The 10,914-nt window shown below is 42.7% G+C and overlaps 1 protein-coding gene across 1 annotated transcript in view; it reads left to right on the forward strand.

The window, feature by feature from the left end:
• dph6 (diphthamine biosynthesis 6) overlaps nucleotides 1-10,914 on the forward strand; it is a 71,421-nt gene that overhangs the window by 24,152 nt on the left and 36,355 nt on the right. The window contains 3 exon segments of the mRNA XM_083791557.1: nucleotides 9,092-9,153; nucleotides 9,523-9,617; nucleotides 9,943-10,036. Coding sequence (XP_083647683.1) covers nucleotides 9,092-9,153; nucleotides 9,523-9,617; nucleotides 9,943-10,036 — 251 coding nt within the window.

Raw genomic sequence — 10,914 nt, forward strand, 5'->3', positions numbered from 1 at the left:
GTGTGTGTGTGTGTGTGTGTGTGTGTGTGTAGAAAGCAGCTTTTGGCAGTTGAGAAAGGATCACATGTGAGTGCACGGTGCATTAATGAAACCTGTCAATAAGCATGGCACGTCGCCATTGAGTCTGAGGTTGTGTCGCATCCTCTGCTTATGCATTCCTCAGAACACACAGAGATTAAAATCTACTATATCTCATTTAAAGTTTTTCTTTTTTTTTCTCCAAAGTGCTTCACCACTGAGCGAAGAGGTTAATGTAGTGTCACCTGCTCACTCGCTCGCTCTACCTGCCTATTTTGGAGCCCGGGGGAGAGGAAGATCAGATTACAGAACAAGAGCAGGGAGAGAAGAAGGGAGAAAAAAACTTCTTCTCTGGGTTACACAGTGTTAAGATTCTTACCTGTATCTACTTGACAGGGAAGTCAGATCCCTTTGACGGTGCCAGTGATAAATGATAATTACGGCCACAAATGGCTCTTTCTCTTCTCCAACTACTTGTGGCGATAGATCATCATGTAGACACTGTTTACGTGCACTTAAGTGCTTGTTGTCGCCTTTGGTAGCAATCAGTTGAAAGGGGTCCCATGCAAGACAAATGACCCACAGAGTTGAGCGTCGAGGGTTTTCTGCATATCTCTCAACGCTGTTCAAATTGCCTCTCGTGGAATGCAATTGATGAGCCATCCGTCTATCATTTCATCTCTGTCGGACAGAAACCTTGTATGTCCAAAGCCTTACTTTTGAGGAAATAGAATAAAATAACCTGTTGTAGTTATTATTTATTCACAAGTTGTATTGCTTTTCATTGGTTAAATATATTTATAAATACCAAAGATAGAATTAACCACTTTGAACCTGACAGTCCTATTTTGGGTATGTCATTAGAGGTGAAAATGATCAAACTTGTTCAGAAAGTAGAAACATGTTTCAATGTAGCAAAAACATTGCAGATCTCACAATGAAAAAGCATAAAAATATGAAATATGGAGATACAAGGTTTCTGCCCAACAGCCACGATTTGTATGAATGAATGAATGAATGATTTTATTTACGTGTCTGACTGCCTTTGCAGCCCCATCCCTTACAGGATTATTCAGACAAAATTTACAGTACAATATATTTCCTGTGCCAACACGCTGACACCAAAATATTAAACAAAAGTAAATATCATACAATGTATACATAACATAATCAAGGTTACTGTACATTCAAGTATTCCATTTTGTCGAGATAGAGACTAAAGTGGAGGGCACTGTACCTGCTGCACCTACAAGTAGTAGTCATTTTTAACGGTTTAATGTTGTGATTGTTAATTGTGGGCAAGAAAAATCTTCATACCCTGTCAGAGGCTATTTTCTCTTTGAGATAATGGCCAGATAGCAATTTTTGAAACTTCTTTGTTTCACTGATAATTGTAATATATCTAGAAGATAAAAAAGGAAAAAAAAGAAAAAAAGCCTACACTGAGTCATTTGTCTAGCTACAACAGCCCCCCTTGAGTGGTGTATTGTACTCCACAATCACATTGTTCCCCCTCTCACCCCATTTGAACACGTTGAACCTGCCACAGCTAGAGGAGTGGAGGTAATTATGCAAATGAGGTGGTCCTTTTGAGAATGTCATCTTCATTTGGCGGCTTGAGAGACAGAGGCGTTTGTGTGCCCGGGCTGCTGTTGCTGGACTCGTCCACAGCCGCAGGAAACACCTCAGCGTGACCACTTTCAACGTGCCGTCCCTATTTTGAGAATGTCATTATAGGCCAAGCATTTACAAACCAAAATAGTGAAAATAGGCGAGATTTAAGCTCACAGCCGATCTTGTGAGCTTGAAGATTGCCTATTGTCGCTGCGCCACAGTGTCATACGACGAAGTATACAATATGGCTTAAGTTGTTAAAATGTCTCCGTCAACCCGTGACCCGGCTACTTCGACCGATTTCTTTCAACCCTTCTCTAAACACCTAAACCGCCTTTAAAAGCAAATTCTCCACATTTTTTAGAAGATTATAATTAGAAAGGAAAATTACCTGAGGTGCCTTGGGAGTGTGTATCTTACCCTCCCACTGTATCGTGTGTGCGTGCGTCTGTGCGTGTGTGCGTGCGTGTGTGCGGGGTGTGTTGTGGCTACAGGTAGAAAGAGAAGATCTTATCGGCCCTGACTCCTCACCTGTCCCGAGGCAGGGGTAATTAGAAAGGAGAGAATTGAATAGGACTGCAAACGCCCCAGGCACTTTAGGCAACACTCATATAATTGCAGCTTTGGCGGGAGCAGGTCTGAGCAGCGAGGTGTGCTGTTTGGGGGAGATTGGGTGACAGAGGGGCGTACCTGAGGGCCTTTGCAGTGTGCGCGTGTGTGTGTGTGTGTGTGTGTGTGTGTGTGTGTGTGTGTGTGCGTGTGTGTGCGCGCGCGCGTGTGTGTGTGTGTGTGGTGGTTGTGTGTGAGAGTAAGAGAGATTTGGAGGGATTTACTTGCGCAGACCTCAGGAGGAGATAAAAACAACTCTCGCAGGGCAAAGGTTAAAGCTGCATCTGACGATGTCAGCCAGAGCGGCTTATGACATCCTGCGGTACATTTGTGACACACTGACTGTACGATATTTGGTTTCGGTGGGCTCTGAACAGTGGGAGGTAGCCGGAGCTTAATATTCTTTCGTTCCCCGCTTAGACGGACAGGTGGAAATTAGCGGTGAACGGATCAAGAAAAATACATACACTTTCTTTTTTTCGTTCTTTTTTTTTAAAAGCAGATATTCTGAGATGACAAATCCCTGTGGTGAAAAGACAGCTGTCCAATGGCACCATGATCCTCTAAAGTTAATTTTCTGGTGTGTTCATTTCCATGCTGATTGCCACCCTAAAACCACAAAAGAGGGAAAGAAGATTCTCGTCTGCTAAATCGTTTGTAGTGACGTCTCTTGAACTTTCCAAGGCAATCGCATCAAGATGTCATGAAGTGCCTCTAATTAGCAAAAAAGAGAGAGAGAATGAAAACAGAGAGAGAGAGAGAAAATAATAGCATTTACACCAAAAATGTGACATGTATAGTGGTTGTAAAATTATCTTTCTCTTTCAACTTGATTGTTTTTCATGTAGCCATGGTAATTGGCAATTCCAAATGCCAGTATTAAATATGCATGTAATTAATTAATTGATTGATTAGTGCAGGTGTATAAGGGGGGCATAGGTTCAGTATGCTGTGCAGCAGTTAATTGGTCCTCGGCTCAGGCGTTAATTGGCACACGTGAAATCAAGGTCTTCCTGTCAGAAACCTTTTATCACGTCGCAATCTTGTACCCTTCTCTTTGTGTTGGGAGAAAAAAATCATTTATTACATGAATTGCTTTTATTGAGCACCTGACCCACATAAAGACATTCAAGAAAACCTCATATCATATATATAATATAAATAAAGCATCTTATATTTGAAATATATCTTAAATTGTGATTTAAGACTTTAAGTCATTTCAAGTTATCGTTCATCTGTGTTTTCTTAGTTTACTACTGTATAAAAGTACGTTAGTAAGCTACAACTTGCCGAGCCATATGGCCATACAGTTGTGACCTATCTCTTGTTTCTGTTGCGTTAGGCAGCGTCATGTACAATACACCCCTTGGTCATGACGCTAGTATGTTACAGTACAATACACCCCTTGGTCATGACGCTAGTATGTTACAGTACAATACACCCCTTGGTCATGACGCTAGTATGTTACAGTACAATACACCCCTTGGTCATGACGCTAGTATGTTACAGTACAATACACCCCTTGGTCATGACGCTAGTATGTTACAGTACAATACACCCCTTGGTCATGACGCTAGTATGTTACAGTACAATACACCCCTTGGTCATGACGCTAGTATGTTACAGTACAATACACCCCTTGGTCATGACGCTAGTATGTTACAGGGACGTTAAACAGCGTCATGTACAATACACCCCTTGGTCATGACGCTAGTATGTTACAGCTTCATGTACAATACACCCCTTGGTCATGAGTCATGACGCTAGTATGTTACAGGCAGCTTCATGTACAATACACCCCTTGGTCATGAGTCACTCATGACGCTAGTATGTTACAGGCAGCTTCATGTACAATACACCCCTTGGTCATAATAAATTGTATATATATATGTGGTCAGGGTCAGGGCAGAGCACATAGTAAATCAAAGAATTACAATTCAGGAATCAAAAACCAGTTATCAGTTAATATTGTGAAGCTATTTTCAATACATTCATATTAATTATATTTTCTCTGATCCCAACATATGTCAAGGTAACCCAAAACCAATTTTACCTGTTCTGTATAGCCCTGACCTTGAGCCTTTTTTTTGCCAATTTAATCACACTGATTTCCTTGAACAGCTACGTTAGTGTCCAGTCTCAAGGTTTCAAAATGGAGAGGCCTAGGTTGGCTCAAATAAATGGTCAGCAATTTTGTTTTCACTGATATTTTCATGTTTTTGGATCTCAGCAGAAATTATACATTGTGCCTGTTAATATGTAAAATGGAAATAATATATAAAACAAATAGCTTGATTTGTGTCATGTTTTACACAAAAATCTATAATATAATCAAACTTTAATATTTATTCTTTATAGTCTACATTGGTATTATATATAATGGCTGTAATTAACTACCATTTCCACTCTTTTAATTTGTTGGAATGAAAAGATTTAATCTTTGATGTCATCACCCCGCTATTCATCATTCCTGTTATTCTGCTCACATTGAATTTCAGATAAGGGCCCTGACAAATTTCACATATATCCTTAATCTTATCATCTTTTGTTTGGCACTGCCTGAGTCCTGCCCCTCCTCTCCTCGCTTCCTTTTTCTCGTTCTCTATCTCACATACTTTCCAAGATTAGGTGAGAAAGAGAACAGCTATTGTTTTGGCAAAGGTCTTTGGCTTTTGTGTGGCTCACCTTCTATAGTGAAGAAATGCTTATTTCAATCATTTAAAAAGCTAAAATGTTGTACATTTTGAATTCATTTTTACCTGCCTTTTCTCTCTGAAGGCAGGGATTAAAGCCGGGCTGTCAGTCGACACGCCAGATCTTAAGAAAACCTGTGGATGTCTGCGATACTCCGCTCAGCTCGGCTCAGACGGTATCTAGAATCTCCTGGCTTCTAATTTAGCATTAGGCTCAGTGTATAGTCAAGACCCTGAGCAAAAGCATAAGCAGTTTCAGTTAAATAGGCAACTGTGTGCTAGGGGCTTTCCATGAAGCTACCTGTGGTCACAGGCCAATCATGGTTGTTTTGTATATTGCATTTGCATATTATATTCCATAGAGTTCAGAAAGAGAGAGGAGTTTTTCATCTCTGAGCACTGCCTTTTGTTTCAGGAATTTTGTTTCAAAAGGCATTTCTTTATGCATGTTTTTTTTTTTTTTAAGATATTTTTTTGCGGCTTACGCCTTTATTGATTTTTTAAGGGATAGAAAGTAGGCTGACAGGAAACGGGAGAGAGATGGGGGGATGACATGCGGTAAAGGCCGTGTCGGGTCCGGGAGTCGAACCCGCGGCACACCGCGACTGGATCACCAGTCCGGTGCCCAGACCGTTACGCTACGGCCTGGGCCCTTTATGCATGATTGAAGGGTTGTTCACATTCTGTTGGCTATGGTAAGCCTATTGTGGCATGGTGTTTTGATAAATTGCCAAACCTTTCCCCATGTTTTTATATTCCTTCTTACTTATGGAGTGCTCTGAATAACAGACATTTGTAAAATTCAACTTTTTCACTATTATTTCATCCCTAAAAATGTTTTTAATACCTCTTAGATTTCTTAGATTTCTTTGGGAGGATTCCTGGATTATTTCAAACTCTTGAACATCAACCAGGCTTTTGGAAGAAAAAAAAGAAGCTTCCTGGTTTTTAAAGTTCACTGAATTTAATAATTGCAGTTTTATAGGATAATACAGGATAAAAGGCCCTTTTAAAGGAGTGCCATTTCTCTCAGTCTCTCTCAGGGAAGCTCCTTTCTCCAAAGTGCGGTCTTGTCGTCTCGGGCGGCAGACTAATGGCAGCTTCTAGTGGGCTTATTTGGGTTTAATGTGGCATAATGAGGTTAGGTAATTGGGTTTAGGTCAAGTTGTAAAACAGGTTGAGAGGAGACAGCGATGTGAAGATAATGTAAATGAGTGGTGTAAGATCGCTGAAGGCTTGCAGCAGTGGCTACTTCTAGACTTCTTGAAGTGCGTATCGCACCATACGGACTCATTGCACCTGTCCTCATTAGTAAACTGTTTTGCTAACCTTTAGTCAATCAGGACCGTCAATTAAGAAAGACTCATGAAAGTGTAAAGTGGTCTTGGGAGAAATGGCAACATATTAGTGCCAACTTGGCTTCATTTTCTCACTCATTCCCATCACATGCGTTTCCCATTGCCCGGCTCATTTCCCTGTAAATATCAAATCATGTATCATCTATTATTTAAGAGTTGGGAAGTTAATGAACATATTAAAAAAGCGACAACCCCTCAGCAATTCGAACCCAATCATTAAAATTTGTTAAAAGGCATGACTAATTAAAGAGGATATTTAAATGGGATTGAATTTTAATGCTTTCTGCTTCCTCCTTATTACCTTTGTGGCAGGGTTAAGATGAGAGGATGTTGAGATTAGATATTCTCACACTAATTAAGACCACCGATCCCCTGGGTAGAGAATAAAGCTCGCTCATTCTCTTCCCTCCGCACATCCCTACCCCTCTCTCCTCATTTGCGCCCTCCCAACCTCTGGCATGGTCTTCCTTTGCTCCCCTATCGCTCCCACCACAGAGTGCCGGACCATGAAGGACCCAGAGCAGAGACGAAACCTGGCTTTCCCTCACTCGTTCCCCTCCCTTTTCCTCTCACCTCCCATCCGTTGCTCCCCGAGGGGCCCTCCCCTCCCGATGACACACTGACCTTAGAGGTTGTCAGGCCATGAGAAGAAAAGTTTCTCACATTATGATTAACCGTGTTCCTCTAATTAAACACGAGGCGGCAGAACTGGATCATACAATGCCTTCCAAACTGAGGGGGATTAATAGAGAGTAATTTGGCAAATTCATTTGATTGTGTCGTTTCTGTCAAAACTCCATATCAATGTGTAGAAGGTCATTAGGCAACTAGTTAATAATTATGTCCATCTATTTACAAGTCATCCACTGTGAGAGTGAAATGGAAAACTGAATATACTTTGCACCTGATTTGGCAAGTACTGTTTGCAAGACATGAGTATAAGGTAATGTTGGCCAAGTATATTTGCACATACCTGGAATTTGGCCTCTGCATTTAACCCATCCTAACTGTTGGGTGTTCAGATTCTTGCTCACTCACACTTCATCACAATGCTGGGATCAAACATTGAACCTTTCGATTCCCAGGTGATCACAGTACCTCCGCTACCGCCCTTCAGAACTAGTTTGTGTCTCTCTACAAGAGGAGTAGAGTCTCGTAGCCTGACTTTCAGAGATCGTCGCCTACTGATAAGTCTGGTGACGGACGTTTTTGTGAGCTAGAGGGGATCGTAACAATTCAGAGATAATACAAATACAAACCTGCATTGCGGAACCATTACCAAAGGACGGAGGGCGGCCCTTCCTAATCTGGGTAGAAGCATTCAGTCGGTGTGTGCTTAATAATTTGCCCTCTAATAATTTGTAGCTTAACAGCTTTATTTTATTTTTTCACCAAAAGAAATCCCACAATTCTGTAACCCATTTTTTCACCCAGTGTCAATTATCTAATTTAATCCTGGGCTCTACACTCCCTCTACCAACATGGGCAGAGCAACGGACTGACCTCATTGCTTCCTTCAATGCATGAGGAGTCCAAGCCGCTTCTTTTCACCTGACCGGGGCAGTTTCCACAGTTGGACGTAGAGCGTGGAAGGAACACATTATTCCAACCAGTTCCTTTCCCCACCAGGTGCCCCAGCTGGCCAGGGGGAGGCAGTTTAGAGACCAGGATTACTGCATGTTTTTTGTGAGGATACCTACACTAGGGGACACGGGGAGAACATGTAAACTCCTAACAGAAAGGCCCTTTTGCCAACACCAATACCTGACGAAGACCCATTTGGGGTTGAAACGTTGTCATCCTAACTTAAATAAAACTACCTTGGGAGCTGCTAAACAGTGTGCAGACTACATCTCTTTTACCTGTAGGTATCTTTTTTGTTCAGCACCTGAATGTTTTTTAGAGATGTGCGTACTTTCTTTTGGATTCCCTTTTGCCAACCCCACCTCGGGTATGGCCACTGATGACGTGGAGGAGAGAACACGCCCCCGGCACCCACAGTGTCCCCAGCGTGAATCGAACCTAGGACCTTCTAGCTGTGAGGCGACAGCACTACCGACTGTGCCACCGTTCCCTTAACAACAGCTTTAAAAAAAGGACTGCTGTGTTCATAGCTGTGATGCATTTCCCTTTATGGCCCTCGTACAGGGGCATGTGTTTTAGGCTGAACATTCTGAAAAAATATCTACAAGCTCACAGTTTGTAAATTGGCCACGAATCACGATACCAGGAGCGAAAGCAGGAGGGTGAACGAGAGTCAATGCGCATGTATTTTAGGGTTTTGGAACCAGTGGGCAGTGGGTACGCAAAAATTGCTGGCCTCCACCCTCTCTCTTTTCTCTCCCATGCCTTTGAGTAACTCCCATGCACCATTTTAGGGGACGGGGAGGAGAAAGGCAAATAAACAGAGTTTACGTTCTCAAAGAGGACTAGACGATGGGAGTGGGGAGGGGGTCATGGTGTGCTTCGGCCAGCAACTGAAAATGTTGCCAGTACCCTATGAGATCTGTGTACACTACTGGCCAAAGTCAAACAAATAGAACCAGGGTGCAAGACTGCAAGTTTACGGGTGTGTTTGCGCGACTGCCCGTAAAACCTCCCTGCATGTCATCTTCAATCACTGTTCTCTGTTCCTGATTATGCCTTGTATTCTGACTCTCTTTCTGTCTGTCTATGCATCTCTCCATTTGTTTCTGTGTTTCTGTCTGTAAGTGTTTTTGTGCGTGTGCACGTGTGCACGTGCACTCACACATTTTTGTCTTTGTGTACCTTGCATGTCTCTCTGGCGTGGTGTACCAGGCCTGGATCCAGAGAAGCACTTAGGGAAACCTCTGGCTGACATGGAGCACTATCTGAAACAGGTCAGAGCAACACTGGCTCAGGAGCTGCTAGGCAGTAAAATCCTCAACTTTACAGGCGGTTTAACTGTATAGACACTGTCATCGGTGTAGCCGCAAGGGTCCATTGTGACTTTGTGAGAAGAGTTTTCTTATTTGTTTGTATTCCTGTTTACTCTGAAGACCTCAGATGAAGTTTGCTAAGTTTCACGTTATGCAGACCATCGTGGCTAAACAGACGAAGAAAGTGTAATTTCGCCATTATAAACACCAACTTTTATATTTTTGATATTCAAAAATTTGAAATTCTTTATCTCTTGTGATAGTGACATGGTTGGAATTCAATATTCTAGTTGCAGTTTATGAGGGTGTATTGTGTTATTTCACCAGCAGCTGTCTGACAAGTATGGAGTTCATGTGTGCGGAGAAGGGGGTGAATATGAAACGTTCACCCTCGACTGTCCTCTCTTCAAGAAGAAAATTGTCATGTGAGTACAGTAGTACTATAAACAATGGCTGTACAATATTTCATGTGTTTTTGTATATTCTGGTGTTATTTTGCAAGAGAATTTTAATTAAGAAATATACAGGGTTTTGGCCCGGACCACTGGCGTAGCAGTCCGGGCCTAGGCTACAATGTAGCCTGACAGCTTGTCGCCGGTTTGAGTCCCGATCCTGACGGTCTTTGCTGCGTGTCACTCCCCATCCCTGTCTCCCCATTTCCTGTCAGCCTACTGTCCTATCAAGTTCACAGTTTCTGTTTTATCAGCATATTCAACTTTTTTTTAATTAAGTTTGTTTTTCTGTGTGCAGCGATGCAATGGAGACAGTGATCCACTCGGCAGATGCCTTTGCTCCAGTTGGCTACCTCCGTTTCACCAAGATGCACACCGAGGACAAACACTGTGTGAGTTGGACTTCTAAAGGAATCCAACAGTGTAACTCGTTCTTCCATAAAATAGAGTCAAAGCTGTGCAATGTTGAGTCAATAATTTTAGAGTTGCTCTCAGGCTGATTATACAAAAAAAGAAAGAAAAGATTTAAATGCACAGAGGGCAAAACACATAACATGAGCAAAACAATTGCCCGTAGGAGGCTGATAACTTTGTCGACAAAAAAAATATTTTATTTGCTCTGTGTGTGTGTGTGTCGGGGGGGGGGGGGGGGGGGGGGGGGTATATCAGCCTCCCCTCTGAGCCTCGAGAGGGACTTTCTCTCTCTCTCTCTCTCTCTCTCTCTCTCTCTCTCTCTCTCTCACATACTCTTGCTCATAGTCTTTCCCGCAAATCCCTGTCTCGTTCTCCTCTAGCCCCACATGGCCTACTTTGACGTCCACAATATTCGCTGCTGCCTGAAACTAGGCCCAGCTTAATAAACATGTCCACTCACATTAAGGCGTTTACTTTCAGGTAGCCCGGCTAAGCAGACGCAGGCAGCGGCTGGGGCGTTGTAATATGCATTTGGGTTCATTCTGTGTATTAGGGGGGTTGAATGGCGGGGGGTCCATGGACAGGAACAGTGACACTCTTACCTCCATTTTTCTTGTCAGGCCAAGGACAGACGAGCAGTTTTAGGAACCACCCTAAATTGAGTGTGAGGCCTCATTTATTTAGATTTGAAGTGTTCTGGTTTAAGGAGACTGCTTTAAAAAAATGCCCACAAGTTGAGGAGGGGTCGTTCACAACGTTAGATGCTCTGCTACTCGCAGATGTGGTTACAGGCGACTGATGGTATGTACTGTAGGAGTCACACCAATGGGTGGCACTAGCCTCTGGCTGGGCACAT

This window comes from Protomyctophum parallelum (assembly GCF_964188405.1).
Source record: "Protomyctophum parallelum genome assembly, chromosome: 20".
NCBI lineage: Eukaryota > Metazoa > Chordata > Actinopteri > Myctophiformes > Myctophidae > Protomyctophum > Protomyctophum parallelum.